Source organism: Chiloscyllium plagiosum, chromosome 3 (genome assembly GCF_004010195.1).
Source record: "Chiloscyllium plagiosum isolate BGI_BamShark_2017 chromosome 3, ASM401019v2, whole genome shotgun sequence".
Taxonomy (NCBI): domain Eukaryota; kingdom Metazoa; phylum Chordata; class Chondrichthyes; order Orectolobiformes; family Hemiscylliidae; genus Chiloscyllium; species Chiloscyllium plagiosum.
The window spans coordinates 111,921,971-111,946,861 of record NC_057712.1 but is presented as its reverse complement, the minus strand read 5'-3'; the positions used below and the strand labels follow the sequence as shown (position 1 = coordinate 111,946,861).

The following is a 24,891-nucleotide window of genomic DNA, read 5'->3' as shown; positions in this document are numbered from 1 at the left end:
TTCATGGGATGTAGTTTTTGCTGGCTGGGCCACCATTTATTGCCCATAAATAGCTGCCCTTGAGAATGCAGTAATGAGTGACTTTCTTAAACTACTGCAGTTCAGCTGATATGGATCAACCCCAATGCTGTTAGGGAGGGAATTTCAGGATTTTCACCCAGCTACATTGAAGGAATTGTGATATATTTCCAACTCAGGGTAATAAGTGGCTTGATGGCGAACTTGCAGGTGGTCATGCTCCTATGTACATGCTGCCCTTGTCCTTCCAAATGAAAGTGTTTTTGGGTTTGAAGATACCTTTGATGAATTTCTGCGGTACATCTTGTAGATGATACACGCTGCTGCTACTGAGTGTCATTTGTGAAAGGAGTGAATGTTTGTGAATGTGGTCCCAATCAAGTGGGCTGCTTTGTCTTGGATAGGTCAAACTTCTTGGAGCTGCACTCATCCTGGCAAGTAGAAAATATACATCACGCTGCTAGCTTCCACCTTGTTGATAGTGGACAGGCTTTGGAGAGTCAAAAAATGCATTTCTCTTCTAGCTTCCAACCTGCTCTTGTAATCACTATATTGATATTGCTAGTCCAGTTCAGCTTCTGGTCAATGGTACCCACCAGAAAGTTGATAGTGAGGGAATTCAGCGATGGTAATGCCATTGAATGTCAGTGGGCTACGGTTACATTTTTCCTTGTTGGAAATAGTCATTACCTGGTACTTGTGTGGTACAAGTGTTACTTGCCACATGTCAGCCCAAATCTGGATATTGTTCAGGTATTGCTGCATTCGGGTATGAACTGCTTCAGTATATCAGGAGTTATGAGTGGTGCTGAACATTGTGCAATTATCAGTGAATATCCCCACTTCTGATTTTATAATAAAAAGTAGATCATTGATAAAGCAGCTGAAATGGTTAGGCTAGGACACTAACCTAACAAACTTCTGCAGAAATGTCCTGGAGCAGGGATGACTGACCACACATAACCACAAGCATACTTGTTTGTGCTAGATCTGACTCTAACCAATAGTGATTTAACAAAAATAGAAATTACTGGGAAAACTTAGCAGGTCTGGCAGCATCTGTAGAGTGACAGCAGAGCTAAAGTTCTGGGCCCAGTAATCCTTTTTCTGAAGAAAGGTCACTGAACCCAAAATGTTAACTCCACTTTCTCTCACCATTTCTTGCCAGACCTGCTGAGTTTTTGATTGATTTCCAGCATCCACATTTCTCTGTTTTCTTTGTTTACTGGCGATTTATGTCTGATTTCCATTGACTTGAAGTTTATAATGGTTTCTTGATGCCCTACTTTGTCAAACACAATGTTGTCAACGGCTATCACTCTGATCTCACTTTTGTCCATGTTCAAAGTAATGTCATAATAGGTCAGGAGCTGAGTAGACTGAGTGGAACCTAAACTGGATATTAGGAATGATTTGGAGATGCCGGTGTTGGACTGGGGTATACAAAGTTAAAAATCACACAACACCAGGTTATAGTCCAAAAGGTTTAATTGGAAGCACACTAGCTTTCGGAGCGACGCTCACAATCACCCGATGAAGGAGCATCGCTCCGAAAGCTAGTGTGCCTCCAATTAAACCTGTTGGACTATAACCTGGTGTTGTGTGATTATTAACTTTGGATATTAGGAAGTAGGTTATTGCTGAACAGGTGCTGCTTGATAGCACTGTCGATGACACCTTCCATCACTTTATTAATGATCAAGAGTAGACTTACCAAGATTAATTAACTAGGCTGGGTACAGAACATAGCTGGGCAATTTTCAACATTATTGGCCAGATGCCAGTATTGTAGCGATACCTCAACAACTTGGTTAGGGGTACCAGCAAGTCTGGAGCACATGTCTTCATATTATTTCTAGAATGTTGTTAAGGCCCTTAGCCTTTGCAGCATCCAGCCATTTCTTGATATTACATGGTGTGAATTAAATTCGTTGAAGGTTGGCATCCAAGACAGTGGACACCTTAGATGGAGACCAAAATTAATTACCCACTGAGCACTTCTGGCTGAAGATGGTTGTAAATACATCAGCCTTGTTTATAACAATGATGTTTTTTGCTTCCCATCAATGAGGATGAGGTGTTTGCAAAACCTCCTCTTCCTTGTTTTAATGTCCATGACCAATCGTGACTGGATGTGATAGGACTATATAACGATGTTTAGTTCAGAGCGTTCCACTGGAGCATTAGGGGATCTGATGTGATTTGTATTTGCAAAGCAACTGTTGTAGGATCAGCTTCTTGGAATTCCATGGGCACCAGGCTCAATGGCAGGCACTGGAGAGAATCCAAAGATTCTAAATGTGTACATACGAATTGAAGTGGCATACTGCAAGCACTTGTCAGCAAATGCAGCCAAAGATAAACAGGTTGTTTGTCAATCTTCAGAGAAATCGTGACATTTGTAATCATTCCTTGAAGACCCCCAGTGCAGGACAAAGTGCCACATGCGCTAGATCACAAACTGACTAGTCCTAGATGAGTTAGGGATGTCCTGACCAAAGTGTTAAATGCAGCTAATGGAACAGTGATCCCTCCTGCTGTAGTGCATTTATGATTCAGAATTCTCCAAGGATCATTCACTTCAACCCACTTGACTATCATATCAATCATATTTCACTGCTTGCACAAGATTAATGTTCCCTAATCACAGCTCTTTAGCAACTATTGTACATATAATTAAATGAAGACAGACAAATAATCACATGAGAAGTAGCAAGAGTATTAACACATACAATTCATTTCAGGACATCAATGACTCATAAGTTGTGAGACATAAGCTGATTCATTTCCATTCTTTCCAGCCCACAATTTTTGTATTAGCACAGCAGAATAATGAGAAGGAAGTATCTTCTGCAACAATTTTACTAGTGAGGCTGATTATTGTGTTAAAATGGAAGTGTCCCTTAATAAGGTTACTTTTTGGGTTTCAAAAACTCAAGAAGGTTGTTAAATTGTTATAGATTTCTTTTAGCAATTTAGTAAGTGTTGGATAGAAACAGAATAGGATAATGAGTTAAGTGAGGGTCTGCACTTAACCTGGTGATGTATGTCAGAAATGTGTACTTGTTAAAGACGGCAGTATGGCCAAACTTTTCTTTCCAGATTTATCCTTGAAATGGCTCATGTGATTTTTCTGACTGACTAAAGCAATTATCATAGTTACCTTTTATATAAAAAATTTACATTTAATCAGATTGTCTCCAATATAAATCTTATAATTCTTTTTAAATTTGAATTTAGGTGAAAAATGTACCAATAGCTTGTCTTATAGGTCATGAAAATGTACTGTAAAGTAACAGAAAATATTTATATTGAAAACTAAAAATAGCTAAAGCAAATTAAGTACACTTAACCCTACAAGAGAAAGCAAAGCACAAATACCAGTTTCAATATGAATCATCCCATGTGTACAAAGTAGAATAGAGGAACATTTAAAATGTCAAGAGAAAGGAATAATTGCAGTTCTATTGTCAACTTCCAATACTGCTTTTCAGTTGCCCAGAAACAAAGAAATGCAAACTACAATATTATAACCCTCAATTACAGAAAAGTGTCCAATTTAAAATTTGTCATTTCACACTTAACAGATCAAGATGTGTCTTTTTAACAACAATCAATCCACGCTACAGTAAAACAGAAAATGCTGCAGGTATTTAGGTCAGGTCTATAGAGAGATAAAAAAATTAACTTTTTGTAAGGATATTGACCTGAAACATTGATTAGAAGTTGTATAGGCCTGTATTTGGGCATCAGAGTCAGGCCATAACATGCCCACCTTCATTCAGCATGAGATAGACAACATGCAAATAAATGTTCCCACGTCATTTAATGATTGTGGTATTGCCATGTGTGAGTCCTACATGTTCTCTGTTTCTAAATATTATCTGTGGAGGAAAGTGGGGAGTGGGGTGTGGTTCAGCTTTCATTGCCTGTAAACCATGTGGGTCAGGTGGCTGTGGCTTTTTAAAGGTGGATGTCACTTTTAAAAGGAAAGCGACACAAGAAAATTGCTGTATACTTGAAACAGCAGAAAAAAAACATCACATCAGTGGGTGAAGGTTCCAAAGTAACAGATGCAGTGCTGAAGGCAGGCAAAAGGACACATTCAATAGCTCCACAGCAGTGTATTGTGGTCTCCTGGTCCCAGGGCTGACAGTCAGAATGAAGTGGCAGCAGGTCACCAGGGAGTTCTGTTCCTGTTTCTGAAAAGAGTGCCACAAGAAATCTAATGTGGCTTCACGAGTTGTCAAGATCAGTAAATGAATGTCCTCATGATTTTCCTCATTTATATAGATGATTTGGATGCGAGCATAAGAGGTATAGTTAGTAAGTTTGCAGATGACACCAAAATTGGAGGTGTAGTGGACAGCGAAGAAGGTTACCTCAGATTACAATGAGATCTTGATCAGATGGGCCAGTGGGCTGAGGAGTGGCAGATGGAGTTTAATTCAGATAAATACGAGGTGCTGCATTTTGGTAAAACAAATCTTAGCAGGATTTATACACTTAATGGTAAGGTTCTAGGGAGTGTTGCTGAACAAAGAGACCTTGGAGTGCAGGTTCATAGCTCCTTGAAAGTGGAGTCGCAGGTAGATGGGATAGTGAAGAAGGCATTTCGTATGCTTTCCTTTATTGGTCAGAGTATTGAGTACAAGATTTGGGAGATCATGTTGTGGCTGTACAGGACATTGGTTAGGCCACTTTTGGCATATTGCATGCAATTCTGGTCTCCTAACTATCAGAAGGATGTTGTGAAACTTGAAAGGGTTCAGAAAAGATATACAAGGATGTTGCCATGGTTGGAGGATTTGAGCTATTTGGAGAAGTTGAGTAGGCTGGGGTTGCTTTCCCTGGAGTGTCAGAGGCTGAGGGCTGACCTTATAGAGGTTTGTAATATCATGAGGGGCATGGATAGGATAAATACGCATAGTCTCTTCCCTTAGGTGGGGGAGTCCAGAACTAGAGGGCATAGGTTTAGGGTAAGAGCAGAAAGATTTGAAAGAGACCTAAGGGGCAACATTTTCATGCAGAGGGTGATACGTATATGGAATTAGCTGCCTCAGGAAGTGGTGGAGGCTAGTACAATTGCAACATTTAAAAGGCATCTGGAAGGGTATATGAATAGGAAAGGTTTGCAGGGATATGGGGCGGGTACTGGCAGGTGGGACTAGATTGTGTCAAGCCCCTGGGAGTGGTCATCCACAACAAGCTTTCTTGGACTCTTCATGTGGATGCACTGGTTACAAAGGCCCAACTATGTCTCTTCTTCTTCAGGCAGCTGAGGAAATTTGGCATGACAGCGAATACCCTCATCAGCCTTTATAGGTGCGCCATCGAGAGCATTCTGTTTGGATGTATCGCACCTGGTTTGGCAACTGTACCATTCAAGATCGGAGATGGTTACAGAGAGTGGTGAACTCGGCCTGGACAATCACAAAGGCCGACTTCCCGTCTATAGAATCCATCTACCAGGCCTGCTCTCAAGAAAAGGCTGCCAGCATTCTTAAAGATCCATCCCACCCCGGCAATGTTTTTCTACAACCTCTACTATTGGGGAGAAGGTACAGAAGCCTGAACACACGCAAGCCGGTTTCAAAATGTATCTACCCTACTGTTGTTAGAATACTGAATGGACTCACAAAAGCTTAACATTCGCCTGTACCTGTATTTTTGTTTTTGCCACTGTTTACCTATTATTTACTTATCTATGCTACATAACATTTTTTTTGCAGCAGAGAACGGCGGGTGCTGGGTGGAAGTGAAGTCGGACCGCAAAGCCGGTCGGGAAGGTAAGTGATTGTTATTTAAGAACTTACCTCGACGCCAACGGTCTTTCTGCAGCAGAGAATGGCGGGAGCTGGGCGGAAGTGAAGTCGGAGCGCAAAACCGGTCGGGAAAGTAAGTGATTGTTATTTGAGTGGGTGTGCTCTAGACCCCAGGTCCTACAAAGTAGGGCCTCCCTCCCACCCTCCTCCTCTAACCTAAATTCAAAGTCCAAAGACTTGCCCCAAAAAGAGGGTCCAACGAAGTTCCTGTGGAGTGAAGACTGAGCCTTTAGCTCAGGAGTCTTTGACAAGGAGGTTGAGTGAAGTGATTACGCCACAGTAGAAGAGGGTGAAGACATGACTGCCAAGCTGGTTCTGTGTGCTACGTGCTGGATGTGGGAGGTCAACGACTCTGGTGTGTCTGGCTCATATAAGTGTGGAAAGTGTGTGCATGTTCAGCTACTGACAGAGCATATTACAGCACTGATGAAAGAACTCGAGGACCTTAGGCTCATCCGAGAGAACGAGATCTTTCTGGACAAGACCTTCAGCGAGGTTATTACACCGACCATACCAGAAGAGAACAGAAGAGAGCAGACGATGAGGAAGGCAGAGAGGAGACAGGTGCAAGAGACCCGGGGGGGAAGTACCTGTCAGGAACAAGTTGAATCTTTTGGAAACAGTAGAGACAGATGACACTGCCAGTCCACGAGGCGGCCAGGTCTGTCAATCAAAAGTTGGCGCGGAGGCAGAGCGGAAGAGTCGGACATCGCACAGAGCCGTAGTAATAGGGGACTCCATAGTGAGAGGAACTGACCGGGGTTTTTGTGGCAGCAGGCGGGACTTAAGGATGGTGTGTTGTCTTCCTGGTGCCAGGGTTAAAAACATCACAGACAGAGTGCAGGAAATCCTCAAGGACGAAGGTGAAGAGCCAGAGGTGGTGGTACATGTCGGCACAAATGATGTCAGGAAAAAGAGGAGGAACATACTAAAGCGGGACTTCGGGGAACTAGGAAGAAGGCTGAAAAGCAGGACGTCCTGGGTGGTTATCTCCGGTTTGCTTCCAGTTCCTCGGCTGGTGAGGCCAGAAACAGGGAGATAATGGACTTGAACGTGTGGCTGGGGAACTGGTGCAGGAAGCGAGGATTTAAATTCTTGGATCACTGGGGTATGTTTTGTGGTAAGCATAAATTATGCAAGAGAGACGGTTTGCACCTTAATAGGTTGGGGACCAGCATTCTGGCAGGTAGATTTGCTACTGCAACACAGCTGCGTTTAAACTAAGTAGTGGGGGTGGGGGAGGGGACAAACTGGATGTTTAAGATGGAACTTTGTTTTAAAAAATTCTCAAGGTCAGGTTCGTAGGAGAGTAGTCTGACACAGAACAAACGACCAAGAGGCGAGTCTGCTAGAATATGGGCATTTTATTCCCCGCAGCGTCGCCAGAACGGGTCTGGCTTATACTCACTCTACATGTTACCAAAACTGGGAGCCGTTAGTTCTCGTAGAGCGGTTGCCAACAACCCACGCTCGGCGGTTAAACGTAACCCCGGAGCAGACTCACCGAACTGGAGACTTTTTCAGCTGATATACTCTTTTAAACATTCATGTGAACAGCAGAGCAAGGCTAAAAAACACATTCCATTCTGGTTACAGACAGATAAGAAGATTCACACGGGACTAAGCAACACCTCCATTCCGGTTAGATTCACACATGTATTGGGACATAATTTTTAACCGTTTCACCACATTCCACTGCTTGGAATTTTACACCACAAACTTGAAGGGAAACTTAAAACAAGGGAAGTCAAGAAAGACAACTGTATCAATGAAGCAGAAAACTCAAAAAGGGATCATGCTGTAAGGTTGAGTGAAATAGGAGTTGATAGGAAGGGTGAGGGCAGTAACAAATTAAAAATAGTATATATGAATACACGAAGCATTAGAAATAAGATGGATGAGCTTGAGGCTCTTTTGGAAATTGGCAGATACGATATTGTGGGGATAACTGAGACGTGGCTTCAAGTGGAAGGGCCTGGGAAATGAATATTCATGGCTACATGTGCTATCGTAAGGACAGACCGACGGGCAGAGGGGGTGGGGTGGCCATGTTGGTAAGGGATGATATTCAGTCCCTTGCGCGGAGGGACTTAGAGTCAGGGGATGTAGAGTCAGTATGGATAGAGCTGAGAAATTCTAAGGGTAAGAAGACCCTCTTGGGAGTTATCTACAGGCCCCCAAACAGTAGTCTGGATGTCGGATGTAAGTTGAATCAGGAGCTGAAATTGGCCTGTTGCAAAGATGTTACTACAGTTGTTATGGGGGATTTCAACATGCAGGTAGACTGAGAGAATCAGGATGGTATTGGACCTCAAGAAAGAGACTTTGTGGAGTGCCTCAGAGATGGATTCTTAGAACAGCTAGTGCTGGAGCCTACCAGGGAGAAGGCAATTCTGGATCTGGTATTGTGCTACGAACCAGAATTGATTAGGGACCTCGAAGTGAAGGAGCCATTAGGAAGTAGTGACCATAATACTTTAATCTGCATTTTGAGAGGGAGAGGGTACAATCAGAAGTGACAATATTTCAGTTGAATAAAGGGAACTATGGAGCTATGAGGGAGGAGCTGGCCAAAGTTCAATGGTGCAATACCTTAGCAGGGATGACAGTGGAGGAACAAAGGCAGATATTTCTGTGTATAATGCAGAAGATGCAGGATCAGTTCATTCCAAAAAGGAAGAAAAATCCTAGGAGGAGGTATGGGTGGCCGTGGCTGACAAGGGAAGTTAAGAAACATATAAAGTTAAAAGAGAAAATGTATAACATAGCAAAGATAAGTGGGAAAACAGAGGACTGGGTAGCTTTTAAAGAACAACAGAGGATTACAAAGAAGGAAATACGCAGAGAAAAAAAGGTACGAAGGTAAACTGGCCAAAAATATAAAGGCGGATATTAAAAGCTTTTTTAGGAATGTGAAAGGCAAAAAAAAATGGTTAAGACTAAAATTGGGCCCTTGAAGACAGAAATAGGGGAATATATTACGGGGAGGGAATTTATATTTGCCAGGATTTGGTGTTGGAGAGACTGTTAGGTCTGAAGGTTGATAAGTCTCCGGGGCCTGATGGTCTGCATCCCAGGGTACTGAAGGAGGTGGCTCGTGAAATCGTGGATGCGTTGGTGGTTATTTTCCAGAGTTCGATAGATTCGGGATCAGTTCCTGTGGGATTGAAGGGTGACTTTTTAAGAAAGGTGGGAGAGAGAAAGCAGGAAATTATAGATCAGTTAGTCTGACCTCAGTGTTGGGAAAGATGCTGGAGTCTATTATAAAGGATGAAATTACGACACATCTGGATAGTAGTAACAGGATAGGTCAGAGTCAGCATGGATTTATGAAGGGGAAATCATGCTTGATTAATCTTCTGGAGTATTTTGAGGATGTAACTCTGAAGATGGACGAGGGAGATCCAATAGATGTAGTATACCTGGACTTTCAGGAAGCTTTTGATAAAATCCCACATAGGAGGTTAGTGAGCAAAATTAGGGCGCATGGTATTGGGGGCAAAGTACTAACTTGGATTGAAAGTTGGTTGGCTGACAGGAAACAAAGAGGTAAAAACAATTACTCGGATGCTGCCTGAACTGCTGTGCTCTTCCAGCACCATTGATCCAGTGACAGGAAACAAAGAGTAGTGATAAACGGCTCCATTTCGGAATGGCAGGCAGTGACCAGTGGGGTACCGCAAGGATCAGTGCTGGGACCGCAGCTATTTACAATATCTATTAATGATATAGAAGATGGTATTAGTAATAACATTAGCAAATTTGCTGATGATACTAAGCTGGGTGACAGGGTGAAATGTGAGGAGGATGTTAGGAGATTACAGGGTGACCTGGACAGGTTAGGTGAGTGGTCAGATGCAGTTTAATGTGGATAAATGTATGGTTATCCACTTTGGTGGCAAGAACAGGAAGGCAGATTACTACTTCAATAGAATCAATTTAGGTAAAGAGGCAGTACAAAGAGATCTGGGTGTTCCTGTACACCAGTCAGTGAAGGCAAGCATGCAGGTACTGCAGGTAGTGAAGAAGGCTAATAGCATGCTGGCCTTCATAACAAGAGGGATTGAGTATAGAAGCAAAGAGGTTCTTCTGCAGCTGTACAGGGTCCTGGTGAGACCACACCTGGAGTATTGTGTGCAGTTCTGGTCTCCAAATTTGAGGAAAGACATTCTGGCTATTGAGGGAGTGCAGCGTAGGTTCACAAGGTGAATTCCTGGAATGGCGGGACTACCTTACGCTGAAAGACTGGAGCGACTGGGCTTGTATACCATTGAGTTTAGAAGACTGAGAGGGGATCTGATTGAGACATATAGATTGGACACTCTGGAGGCAGGAAACATGTTTCCGCTGATGGGTGAGTGCCGAACCAGAGGACACAGCTTAAAAATGCGGGGTAAACCATTTAGGACAGAGATGAGGAGAAACTTCTTCACCCAGAGAGTGGTGGCTATGTGGAATGCTGTGCCCCAGAGGGCAATGAAGGCCCAGTCTCTGGATTCATTTAAGAAAGAGTTGGATAGAGCTCTCAAGGATTGTGGAATCAAGGGTTATTTGGCCTAATCCTGCACCTATTGTCTATTGTCTATTAACTGTATTGCTGTATTGCTCGCAAGACAAAGCTTTTCACTGTGTTTTGGTACATGTGAAAATAAACTCAATTCAATTCAATTCAATTTGATTCAATTGGGTTGGGATATCTAGTTAGTATGGACGAGTTGGACCGAAGGGTCTGTTTCCGTGCTGAACATCTCCTTGACTCTTACTTTATGATATCTCCCACCTTACCATTAAATTTCTCATCCTGCTCAATGCATCCACAACGTTCACACATTCAGCAGTGATCATGGATCTCAGGACTCCTACCTAATATCTAGATACTCGACCTAACCCTCACAAACTGCTTTCAGTCTCACATCCATGTCTTGCTGCCATCACATACCTCCAGAAATTCAGCCAAGACAGGTCCATTAGCCAAACACAACACAACAAAATCACTGACATTCTACCTTCCTTTCTGCAGAAACAAAAAGAAACAAAGCAGAACCTGCAAGGGAGCAGGATGGTTGCTCCTCCTAGGCTCTACAGAGCAGATGCCTCTCAGTGTCACAGGGCCAGCTGTGACTGGGTCCTAGCTTGAAGAAATGTGGAGATCGTTTTCCCCAATCAGCTCAGATCACACCCTCATCCTGTTCTCAGAACATCCCACCTTCCTCAGAAGATCTTCCAATTACCTGCTTTCAAACACTGAAAGATTGCCACCCGCTTACCCCCAGAAGCTGTGAAAGGAAGAGGAAGAGCAATTGCATAGTACTGATGAAGATGTCCCATTACTTGACCTGCATTCGTAGTCTCCAGCTCAGCTTCTGATATATACAGGACAAACATACAGTTTAGTATAGAATTGGAATCAACACATTGTGAGTTAAAAGACAACATTAGGCTGCAAGCAGACCAGAAGTAAAAGGTGGTTTGTTTGCCAGCTATCGGGATGAGATCGCAAATGAGTTCTGCTGAGGAGAGATTTGAGGAGAACCTTAATGGACAACGCAAAGGAAAGCACTGATGGACATGCACACTATAATGATGGGTACTTTGGCTGGTCTGAAAAGCAAGATCCTATCACTGTCAAGGAGAATAGAGGAATTTGTTCTAATTTGGCACACAGCAACTTTCTATCTTCCCTGAGAGGATGCGACAGATTGAGGAGATCAATAGTAAAAACCTAGTATTGTATGCCAGAATATTCCACTTTGCAATAAAAATAGTTGACAAAAATGATTTTACCTTAAATTTGGTGCATGGTTCTTTAAGGAAAGTTAGTGGAGGATCCACTTTGCAATCGCAGGTCAGACATTTGAGGAGTGTTGGACACATGTTCACAAGGCCTGTGTGCTCTAAATTTGAGAATTGTAGCATCACAGTTGTCTGTTTAACTTCAGGATAGAGCTAATTCAACGTCATCTCTGTTTCTCTCTCCACAGATGCTGTCAGACTTACAGTGTTTACAACACTTGATTTTATTTCAGATTTCCAGCATCTTTTTTTTTGCATTTCCATCAAAACATTTGAAATTGACTTGGATATGAATGAAATGGGACACTTTGGTCTTTTAAATATGCCTGATATCTTTTTGAGTTATTTGGAACTTCAGAAAAGTTTGTAACCTAGACACCTTAATTCTAATTCACTAGAAGGTATCAGCATGGCATTGTCCTGCACAGTCAAAAGAAAATGAAACTAAGTCTCAGATAATTTGTGAAACAGATTATTTGAAGATTCTAACAGTTCCTCACTGAACATTTTTACTTTTTTACCTGAATATTCTGGCTACGTTTGTACAGACATCTTTATCATTTAGATGCTGTTCCAGTACCACACAGAGTTCCAATAGTGCTCCAGTGCTTAGGAACCTGGATCGGGACTGGGGCAGATCGGCCAAGTTTCTCAGAGTAGCAGTGACCTTTCAGTGAAAAAATAAAAATCATTCAAAATTTCTAATTGTTAACAAAAGTTCAGATATGCTAAGTATATTGTTTTAAAAGTTACATCGTAGCTTGTAACAGATTTTAATGATCTACTTTGCTCGAGTATTAAAAGGAAAATAACATTAAATTTATTAGAAGCATGCAATTGTTTCATATACTTTCTTAACATTATATTTATCAAAATGTAATAACAATATTATAGCAACTGCTTATACTTTATTTCTAACTGATCTGCCAAAACAGTCTCACCTTTAGCAGAGTGACAATAATAATGCAATATAATTATTGAATCTATTCTTTGGCAACATAGATGGATAGGTAGATTCTTGATCAGTAGGAGAATGAAGGGTTATGGGGAAAATGCAGGAATTTGGACATGAAGAATATAGGATCAGCTACGATCTTATTGAATGATGGAGAAGGTTCAGGGAGCTAAACAACCTACTGCTGTACCTATTTCTTGTGGTCTATTGGTCTTATCATCCTGGGCTGTGCCCTGAAACATTGATGCTGGGAATCCAAAACACAGACTCGAGAAGCAAGTAGCAATCTAGAATTGCCAGTACCCATTCTGACTTTCATATCTGGAGATCTTCGTATTTAGTTTCTATCTATCACAGACTACAATAGGAAGCTACATATTAATGAGGCAAATTTTGCAGTTAATGAAGGTGGTAACAAGGAATAAACTCTGTTAATAGACCTCTTGCTGCTTCTTAGTGAGTAACTCATTTTAACATCTGGAACTCTGTTGGAAATGCAACTAGTTGCTCCCAGCGTCAAGGTTCTCAAGCAATTCTCCCAGATTTCACAGCACAGTTATGTCACTCAGGGACTAAAAAGTTGTTTTTATTCATTCACAGAATGAGAACATCACTGGTAGGCAGCATTTATTGTCTATCCCTAACTGCCCAGAGGGCAGTTAAGAGTCAACCACATTGCTGTGGGTCTGAATTCACATGTAGGCTACACCAGGTAAGGATGGCAGCTTCCTTCCCTGAAGGACATCAGTGATCCAGATGGGCTTTTCCAAAAATCAGCAATGGATTCATGGTCATCATTAGACTCATAATTCCAGATTTTTATTGAATTCAAATTCAACTGTCTGTGATGGCGGGATTTGAACACAAGTCCCCAAACCATTAACTGGGTCTCTGGATTAACAGTCCAGTGACAATACCATTAGGCCATCACCTCCCCAAAGGTCGACGGTTGCTCAGCACAGCAAGATGAAATACAAGTTTGATCACTCTTATCAAGTTATGAGGCAACCGATCTTGCGTTACTAAAAGACGTTGCCAGCAAATGTTTTTTTGATGTTGTAGAGCTTCAACAAATACAATCTATATTTAATTGGAATCCTGTTTTACCGTTTCTAGCGTGTGCATGTTATCCATTTCTGCATTCTAGTTTGATTCTCAATTTCAGACCACACCCTGACCAGCAGCAATGTTAAAAGTGTATAAATCTCTCTTTTAGCAACAAACAGAAATTGGATCCCCCATGAACCCAGGTGAAAGCTTCAATGGAATCAGAGAAGGATTAGCTCCAGAAATGCAATGTCGAGGGTTACTGCCTTGTGGAGATTCCTTGGAATTCATGAATCAAATTCCAAGCCACGGGCAAATTGTTCCATTGTTTTGTTCTTACCTCAGATACGTTGGAGACTATGGAATTAAATCAGGACTAAAAACTTCAACTGGAGATGAGATGTGAACTGATTCTAAAATGGAGACCAAAAGTGGACTCATGTCTAATTGTATAATATTTTCAGCCAATAAACTGTTTTGCAGTTCTTTGGACTCATCCAGGAAGATTGAGTAGGAGACCCAATGTTTGGGAGGCTCAAGGTCATCATGAATTTTATCCATGTTTGCACCTGAAGAGAACACTTTAGTTTAGCTACAAAGTTTTAACACAACACAGGAGACAAAAGTTACAGAGATATCCCAAACTTAATTGGTGTAGAGAATAAGTGTTCTGGACAACTCCAATGGTGGGATTGATTGATCTGTGTCACCAGTCAGCCACTGCCAACTTCAAGTTGAGAAGCTCCCACATAGTAAGCTGCTGAACCACAATGGTCCATTTGCTTCAATATGTACCGGGAGATCAGAGTTCCACTGCTCTACAGGTGGATAGAATTCATCTTATTAGGCAGACAAACAAAAACAAATTAGATAACAAGATAGAAAGATGAAAAGTCTTTGAATGGCAAGCCATAAATAATTATCAGGATCGTGAGCACAGGATTGAGAGATGACTTGCAACTGGTTGGTAGTGTCCAGAAGACAACTGTGATTAGAGGATCATAGCATCAGATAGGACAGAAAAGGCCCTTCAGGCAATCAAGTCTGTACCTCCACTACTACCTAAACTAGTCTGTACCTCCACCACTACTACCTACACTAGTCTAAGTCCTACTTTCCTGCACTTAGGTCAATATCCTTGAATGGTACGATGTGGAACTTGATAGACAAATATACAGATTTTTTTCACACCAGTTCAAAGATTGGCTTGTTCACCAGCATCCAGGGAGACAAATGTTATGCCATTCTGCCATTAGCATCATTCACATTGTGACACTAGAAGGTGTGGATACCTCGGCTCCACAATTGCATGCAAGCAGCCACTTAATGCTAAAGTCAAAATATGAATCACAAAAGCCACAAATGTTATGTGGAACAACAACAATCTGACTGAGAACATCAAACTGTGAGTGTACCAAATCTGCCTCCTCAGCACACTCTACAATGTTAAGACCAGAACAACACATACTAGGTAAGAGAAAAGGCTATACAATTTCCACCTTCACTGTCTCAAACATATTCACAGCATTTATTGACAGGAAGAGGTCACAGACTCAAAGGTCCTTGAGTATGCACATTTGTCCAGGATTCACTTATTGTGAAGTCATCAACATCTACATTGACTCCATCAAGTTCACTTCACTGGATGGCAGTATAACCAAAGATCTTTGTATGGAGACCTAGCCACGTTATCACGAGCATCTGGGTGACCACACCTGTAACTAAAATATGAAATTGGTGGACATTAACACTGATATTCTCTGGAAACTGTCTGTTTGGAACAGCATTGGAAGAGTTCAAATGAAAAATACTGCTTGCCAGAGAAAACAGATCAGTAAATCATGTACCTTCTCAGCCTACTATCTTCCTCTTACAAATGCAGATGCTACCATTCCACAATTGAGCTCAAGAGTCAAATGAAACAATTCATAACACAGCGTTGACCAGCATGGTACAGATTATTTTTTACAAGACTGCCACAAATGATTTTACAAGTTGACCGCTAGAGTCAGTCCCATAACAAATGGCTGACAAGTTTTGGGTCATTCTAGCAAGAATGTATAATCAGACTAAAGTTAATTAAAACAGGTAAACCTCTGGTTATAGCCTACAATTCGAGACAAGTGTAAAATATTTTTGTTTTTCTATTTATTGTGGGATCTAGACAATGCACATTTGATGTTGATAGTTCTTTCACTCGTCTAATGTAGATAAAATCACTTACTGGTTTAAAGCCTGTATTTCAGTCTGGCAGGAGCACACATTCAATCCATGTTTGAAGAGAGGAGAATCATATGGTGACACATGCTACATTCCATTAATGCAAATACAAAGAGTGAAGGTTGTCAGTCATGATACTAAACAACAAATGCATGCTTATTCAGATATAGAGTAGAAAAAATGTACTCAGGATTGTGAGGTTCACCTTTTGGTAATGTTGTCACTGTTCTCCCCTCTTCAGTTGCTGACACTCTTCTTTGTTCCTTTCTCACTTTCCTTCATCTTCCATTTAAAAGTCCAATTCTCAGCCTTGTCTCTGTCTGTCTCTCTCTCTCTCTCCAAAATTGCTACTCATAGCTTCTGCTTCCCTATCCTCTTAGCATTAATCCCAATAGATTGTGTTGTATATGCAGTCAAATTAAATCGCAACTAAGCATATTACTGGCTGTGCTGATCGAGGCTGCTCCTCATCATAGTGGAAGAAAACCTAACCTATTATCTTGAAGTGTAGAGATCTACAGGGTCTAGTTGGTCCAAGTGGTAGAGGCAAATAAATTGCTGGTGTAATTTGAAGAAATTCAACAAGTAGTAGTTTATTGAAAGTTAGCAACAAGTTACACATTACATTGGTACGAATGGACATCTTTACGGAGACTGTGAGGAGGTTATATATGTCAGATCTTATTCCTCCAAAAGCCTAAGCTGTTCTGCACAACAAGTCTACATGATAGTGTATGATGCTTACAAGTCCACATATAGTGTATGATGCTTAAGGCTCTTCCCTCTGTTAAAGCTTTCAGAACCTTACAACTTCATACACTATTTCTACCCCAAAGCTTTTACTATTATTAATATTATACGTTATATAAGTCTAACTGCACAACTTTAGGTCGTCTGGAGGCTTAGCTATTTGGTCAGAACTCCCAAATAATGTTGTTATGTTTGGAAGACTGACATGGTATGGTGGCTCGGTGGTTAGCACTGCTGCCTCACAGTGCGAGGGACCCAGGTTCAATTCCAGCCTTGGACAACTGTCTGTGTGGAGGTTGCACATTCGTTCAGCGTTCTATGCAGGTTTAATCTGAATGTTCTGGTTTCCTCCCACAATCCAAAGATGTGCAGGTTAGGTGAATTGGCCATAGTGTTCAGGGATGTGTAGGTTAGGTGCATTAGTCAGACGGATGTATAGGGTAGGGGAATGGGTCTGGATGGGTTACTCTTCAGAGGGTCAGGGCAGACATGTTGGGCCGAAGGGCCTGTTTCCATGCTGTAGGGATCCTAAGTATCTCTGGGATCAAGGCTGCTGATTTTGATTTATTTCCAAACAGTTTAAGGTTTGAAAGTCTCTTGAAACTGAGGATGCTTACTATTCCCTGCTGAAAGAAACATTTCCCAGTGTCTTCAATCAACTGCAGTTTACTAGGTGATAATACAGTGACATTACTCCATTATCAAACTTAAAATTTAGCTGGCACTGGATTACTTTATTTCCCTTAAGAATACTGAATCATTTTCTTGCACTGTAGATGGTTCTACCTCATTAACCTCTTTGTGTAGGTAGTAGCTTGACCTCTTGCTTTTCTGAAACTGTATCCTGTTTTTGCGCATTTTCTGAAGGTGACCTACCGTGTGACACAAAGTGTTCAGTTTTAATAGCTGAGCATTGGGTGTGAGGCTTCTTTGTCCCACTGCACTAACAAAGACTTTTAGCTTCCAGTGTCTGTCCTACCCACTGTATTAGCTTTTCGCGTGTGTCTTTTATGCTTTTGTATTTTAAGAATTAATTGAATTATGCTGATCTCCTGTACCAAGATTGATTTTCCTCCCTTAGCATTGATCTGTGTTTCTTCCAGACTTTTGCTTCTCATGTCATTTGAATGGCTTTCTCCAGGATCAAATCTTCTTTGACTGTAATAAATCTAATGAGGATTTATCAGGAATTATTACAATTGCAATGCTTAATTCTGCCTTTGTATCACTTAATCTAGAGATCATTAATGAAAGTATCTATTGATCCCTAGATGCTGAACTCTTGTCCTAAAACTTGCTCTTCCAAACTTTTTATCTGTTCTGAGCTTAAAGCTTTCAGTACTTCTTCAAGAGTATCTTGCTTGCCTTATTATTTTGCAAGCTATAACACTGTCAGGCATACTCCCAATTATTTGAAATAGGAGTTGGTTAGCTCAGTTGGCTGGAAGGCTGGTTTGCAATGCAAAGTGATGCCAACAGTGTGGGTTCAATTATCACACCAGATGAGGTTATTATGGAGAACTCATTCTCAATGTTTCCCCTTGTCTGAGCATGGTGATCTTCATGTTAAACCACCATTAATCATCTCTCCCTTATGAGAGAGAAGCCCTATGGTACAGGAGGACTGTGGCAATTTTATCTTTATATAGAAATATATTTAGTTGTTTGGCATCTCATTTACTGTCTAATTTGATAGCTATTCTATATTCTAAGAATTGTTTTCTCCATGATGTCCAATTCAATGTTTTATTTAGTCCAACTCTGAAATTAAATTTTCCTGGTAATGTTATTTAGGATGCCATGCATTCTTAATGTGATCACTTTTTTCCTTGCTTAAAAGGTCTTTTCCTTATCGTAAAAGTATTGTTGATACTCTGTGCTGCTGTACTGGTACGTTTTCCTGCCAAAATGGAACATTTTAGCCTTCTCACAACTAGTTTTACCAGGTGCCTCATATTATTTAGAGTCATAGAGATATATAGCATGGAAACAGACACTTTGGTCCAACCTGTTCATGCCGACCAGATTCCCAACCCAATCTTGTCCCACCTGCCAGCAACCGGCCTATATCCTTCCAAACCCTTCCTATTCATATACCCATCCAAATACCTCTTAAATGTTGCAATTGTACCAGCCTCCACCACTTCCTCTGGCAGCTTATTCCATACACGTACTACTCTCTGTGTGAAAAAGTTGTCCCTTATGTCTCTTTTATATCTTTCCCCTCTCACCCTAAACCTATGCCCTCCAGTTCTGGATTCCCCGACCCCATTTACCCTATCCATGCCGCTCATAATTTTGTAAACCTCTATAAGGTCACCCCTCAGCCTCTCCCTATAGCTCAAATCCTCCAACCCTGGCATCATCCTTGAAAATCTTTTCTGAACCCTTTCAAGTTCCACAACATCTTTCTGAAGGAAGGAGACCAGAATTGCATGCAATATTCCAACAGTGGCCTAACCAATATCCTGTACTCAATACTCTCACCAATAAAGGAAAGCATACCAAACGCCTTCTTTACTATCCTATCTACCTGCAACTCCACTTTCAAGGAGCTATGAACCTGCACTCCAAGGTCTCTTTGTTCAGCAACACTCCCTAGGACCTTACCATTAAGTGTATGAGTCCTGCTAAGAATTGCTTTCCCAAAATGCAGCACCTCACATTTAACTATGGGCGGCACGGTGGCACAGTGGTTAGCACTGCTGCCTCACAGCGCCAGAGACCCGGGTTCAATTCCCGACTTAGGCGACTGACTGTGTGGAGTTTGCACGTTCTCCCTGTGTCTGCGTGGGTTTCCTCCGGGTGCTCCGGTTTCCTCCCACAGTCCAAAGATGTGCAGGTCAGGTGAATTGGCCATGCTAAATTGCCCGTAGTGTTAGGTAAAGGGGTAAATGTAGGGGAATGGGTGGGTTGCGCTTCGGTGGGTCGGTGTGGACTTGTTGGGTTGAAGGGCCTGTTTCCACACTGTAAGTAATCTAATCTAATCTAACTGAATTAAACTCCATCTGCCACATCTCAGCCCATTGACCCATCTGGTCCAGGTCCTCTTGTAATCTGAGGTAACCCTCTTCGCTGTCCACTACACCTCCAATTTTGGTGTCATCTGCAAAATTACTAACTGTACCTCTTGTGCTCGCATCCAAATCATTTCTGTAAATGACAAAACGTAGAGAACCAAGCACCAATCCTTCTGGCACTCCACTGGTCACAGGCCTCCAGTCTGAAAAACAACCCTCCACTACCACCCTCTGTCTTCTACCTTTGAGCCAGTTCTGTATCCAAAAGGCTAGTTCTCCCTGTATTCCATGAGATCTAACCTTGCTAATCAGTCTCCCATGGGGAACCTTGTTGAACACCTTACTGAAGCCCATATAGATCACATCTACTGCTCTGCCCTCATCAATCTTCTTTGTTACTTCTTCAAAAAACTTAATCAAGTTTGTGAGACATGATTTCCCATGCACAAAGCCATGTTGACTATCCCTAATCAGTCCTTGCCTTTCCAAATACATATATACATCCTGTCCCTCAGGATTCCCTCCAACAACTTGCCCACCACTGAGTCCTTCATGGATTATAACATTACTCATTGACCCTCCAATGTTCATTCACTCTCCAGCTAAATCCTTATTCAGATGGCTCCTAAATATCACCGCCTTATGATGCACTCTGCATCTGCTTTGGAGTAACTAAATCTCCTTTTTCAAAATGTTTCTAACTCTTTTGCTGCTGCACATCTCTTACCAAGTCATAAATAATTTTACTATTGACTGCGCACCCTTCCTTGTTCAATCTTGCTTCAATAAGGATTTCTTGTATAAGGTTCGTAAATGTTCAACTCATCACAACTGCTGATTATCTACATAAGTAGTCAATTTAAAGCTCAGTATGAAGATGCGGAAACATTTTCAGACTTCCATTTCTGCACATATGGCATGAAGCAGCTAAATGGAATCCTCACTGCTGTTCACCATGGTGTATATACAGTTAAACCAAGTGCACACCTCACTATGGAGTAAGCTTGTCACCACCATCCTCTTCAAGTGCAAGGATATTCCAGATGATGGGATCCCATGTCTTTCTAGATAGAAGATGTCACTAGTTTGGAAAGTGATAACTAAGCAAATTTGACGATTTTCTGCAATGCATTTTGCAGATTGTACAACTACAATCAGTGATAGCGGGAGTGAATATTTGTTGATGTCAAGTTTCTTGAGTATTGTTGGACATTTGCTCATCAAGGCAAATGGGAGTATTGTATCATGCTCCTGATTTGTACCTTATAGATGGTGGACAGACTTTGGGGAGTTAGTCCTGCTATGATTAGCAAGATTCATCCTCCCTGTGAAAGGTGGGAAACTTCTATTGTAGTGACAAGGTGGAAATCCTTCATTTTGGCTGGAAAATCTTCTAGTACAGCAGCACCAGAGCATCAGAAATGCTATTACTATAACATAAAGGCTTTTTAAGCAAGGAAAGTAAGTAATCACGTTAAGAAGACAAGGCATTAGAAATAATATAGCCAGGAAAATTTTACTTGTGGCAGGATTCCAAGCCTCTGATCTTCAGTTGTAACCACATTACTGATATGGCTAGTCTGATTCAGTTTCTGATTGATGATAAACCACAGGATGTTGATAATGGTTGGGGGGGTGGGGGTGTTGTGTGGAGGGAGGAGGAGGAGAAAATCAATGATGGTACTGCCAGTGAATCTCAGGGGAACATGGTTAGCTTATTTCTTATTGCAGATGATAACTTGCTGACACTTCTGCAGAATAAGTATTACTTGAATAAACCTGGATATTATCCAGGTCTTGCTACATCTGGACATACACTGCTTCAATATCTTAGGACACGTGAATGATGACCTGATGAGGAGGAAAGGTCATTGACAAAACAGCTAAAGATGGTTTGGCCTAGGACACTCCCTTAAGAAACTTATGGAGAGAGGTCCTGAAGCTGAAATGATTGACCTCGAACAACCTTTACCTTGTTCCTTTATGCTAGATATGACTAGCAATTGAACTAGCCATCCAGTCTTGAGCATTCAGGCTAATACTCAGAAAATGGGTTCAAATCCTCCACTGCTAGTGAAATATAAATTCAATAAATAAAATATGCAATTGGAAGCTAGGCTCAGTAATGGTATCCATTAATCTTTTCCCAGTTGTTATTTGAAAAAGGATTTGGTTCACTGGTGTCAATGGAATAGCCTTTATTGTAACATATACTCAATGAGTACAGTGAAAAGTTTATACATCGCCAATTAATGTGCTGACTTAGATACAAAAATATCTCGGCACGGTTTCTTTTGTTACAAAATTTTAGACAATACAGAAATAAAATGTCCAGCATTATGGAAAAGGATTCAGTGCAGCAGACTACGCTGGCACTTAATTTCTAGTCCACAGCCGGCCCTGGCTCCACACCATGCCAGCAACATGCCATGCTGGAAGGCTACTGCAGGAGGCCAGAAGGTCATCATACCGTGTTGGAATGCCCCTATGGGAGGAAGCTGCTGCACCAGGCTGGGAGGTCGTCACGCCAAACCACACCAGGAGAGCTCAACAGGAGGAGGCCACTGCAGGAGGATAAAAGGTAGCCAGGCTGGGAAGGCGCTATGGGAGGAGGCCACTGTGCCAGGCCAGGAGGTCACTTGCCATGCCAGGGGGTCATCATACCAATGCCGGGAGGCCACTGTGGGAGACCAGGAGATTGCCACACTATTCTGGGAGGCTGCTGTACCAGACTAGATGAATGCCATGACACGCTGGATAAGCAATCTGTCATTCTTACCTGGTCTGGTGCACATGACTCTAAAGCCACAGTAACGTGGCTGACTCTCAAATATGCTGTGAAATGGCCTAGCAAAATACTCAGGAAAAGGTAAATAGGGTTGGATTTGAGCTGGCCTTGTCAGCAATGCTGATATCCAATGAAATAAGAAAAGAAAAATTGGTAATACACTAAGGACTTGAGTGCCTGTCTACAAATGTCTAAAGATATTAAAGAAGGCATACAGAATAGTTTCCTTTGTTGAACAGGGCCTGTACTATGACCACAGGATGCACACTGTATAAAACTCTAGTTAAACAACAGCTAGATTACGGTGGTATCACATACAATTCTGATCATTGCATTACAGTAAGGGTGTGATCACATTAGAAAGGAAACAGAAGAGATTTGGAAGGATGACATCAGCAACAGAGAATTTTACCTATGAGAAAAATAATGGATAGAATTGGAGTGGCTTTCATTGGAACAGACCAGGTTTAGTGGGGAAAAGATAAAAGCAAATTACTGCGGATGCTGGAAAATCTCAGCAGGTCTGGCAGCATCGGTAAGGAGAGAAAAGAGCTGACGTTTTGAGTCTAACTGACCCTTTGTCAAAGCTAAAAAAAGGAAGAAATAGGGAGGAATTTATACTAGGCTGAGAGAAGGTGAGTCATGGCTCCAGAAGCAAAGGTAGCAATAAAGAGGTGATAAAGACAGTGCATAGAGAGATTATAGGGAGATTAGGAGCTGTGAATGACTAAGGCTGAAGCCAGTGCCATGTGACAAAATATGAGGGAGATGGGGGGGGATAGGTGAAGCAGAGGCAAAATGGAAAACAGGGGAGAAGGGTAGCAAAGGGGGAAGAGGAGAGGAAAAAGGTGATGAGAGAGTGGGGAGCGAGAGAAAGAGAGAGAATCAAGAACCATGGGAGTTAAACAACTGCCAAACCTCAAACAGATCGTTGTTCGTAGCAAGCTGCCCGGCTCTCAGGACAGCTCCATACAACCCTGTCACAGTGGGCACTGCAAGACGTGTCAGAGTGTGGACATAGATACCACCATTATGCGTGGGGACATCTCCCATCTTATACATGGCAGATACTCATGTGACTCAGCCAACGTTGTCTATCTTATACGTTGCAAGCAAGGATGCCCGGAGGCATGATACATTGGGGAAACCGAGCAAAGGCTACGACAACAGATGAATGGGCACCGCACAACAATCAACAGACAGGAGTGTTCCCTCCCAGTTGGGAACACTCTTTGTTCCCTCCCAGTTGGGAACATTCGACCTCGGACCTTCGGGTGACCATCCTCCAAGGTGGACTTCAGGACAGGCAGCAGTGAAAAGTGGCCGAGCAGAGGCCATTAGCTAAGTTCGGTACCCATAGGGAGGGCCTCAACCGGGACCTTGGGTTCATGTCACATTACAGGTGACCACCATTGCACTATACACGCACACAGATACTCCTACACACACACACACACTCACACACAACCCTTACAGACACACACACTCTCACACTCACACATGCACCCCCTCACAGACTTAAGACACTGCACTCACTACACACACACATATGCTTTCTCACACTCACAATCCCCAACCAGACACACGCACACACACACACAGACAAAGACCCACATGCACACATATATTTTGTGGGGTGAATTTGTACTTGCAGGGTTACATTGTACTTTGCTCAAAAACTGCATGCATTCATGTAAAACTCCGTTATCTCACTTTTTAGATTAGAATCAATCTAAACACATTGGCATAGACAGAGAACACAGGGGGCTAACACCTTCAACATATTGTCTAGCTACCACCATTGTTAACAGCTAACCCGAGAATGCAACTATTTAAAACAAAGGTTTTGTCATTTACACATGAAAGAAGTGAAACTATCATGGTATTCTAACAGATGAAAGGCTTAACAGACAATCAATTTTTCAATGTATAATTTCAGTTACATCACGCTGTAAATTTTTGCTATAAATTCTGTGTGTTAGGATTGAGCCCTCCACTACCACCTGATGAAGGAGCGACGCTCCGAAAGCTAGTGTGCTTCCAATTAAACCTGTTGGACTATAACCTGGTGTTGTGTGATTTTTAACTGAGATTTTCCAGGTTTAGTGGGGAAGTTAACTTGGGTATGTCAAGCTTCGAGGGACTCAATAGTGTGGACAGGGAGCATTCAATTCCATCACAGTCTAGATTAGAGTGGTGCTGGAAAAGCACAGCAGGTCAGGCAGCATCCGAGGAACAGGAAAATCGACATTTCAGGCAAAAGCCCTTCATCAGGACTGAATGAAGGGCTTTTGCCTGAAACGTCGATTTTCCTGCTCCTCGGATGCTGCCTGACCTGCTGTGCTTTTCCAGCACACTCTAATCTAAACTCTAATTTCCAGCATCAGCAGTCCTCATTTTTGCCTACTCAATTCCATCAGCAGAGAGGTCATTAATTAGGTGACATAGCTTTATGACAGAGGGAAGAGAATTGGA

The 24,891-nt window shown here is 41.9% G+C and overlaps 1 protein-coding gene across 2 annotated transcripts in view; it reads right to left on the bottom strand.

Moving 5' to 3' along the window:
• The window catches only part of armc2 (armadillo repeat containing 2), a 247,514-nt gene that overhangs the window by 32,178 nt on the left and 190,445 nt on the right, over positions 1-24,891 (bottom strand). For both annotated transcript variants that reach the window (XM_043687091.1, XM_043687090.1), the window contains one exon: positions 12,158-12,303. In XM_043687091.1, coding sequence (XP_043543026.1) covers positions 12,158-12,303 — 146 coding nt within the window. The remainder of the gene's footprint in view (positions 1-12,157; positions 12,304-24,891) is intronic.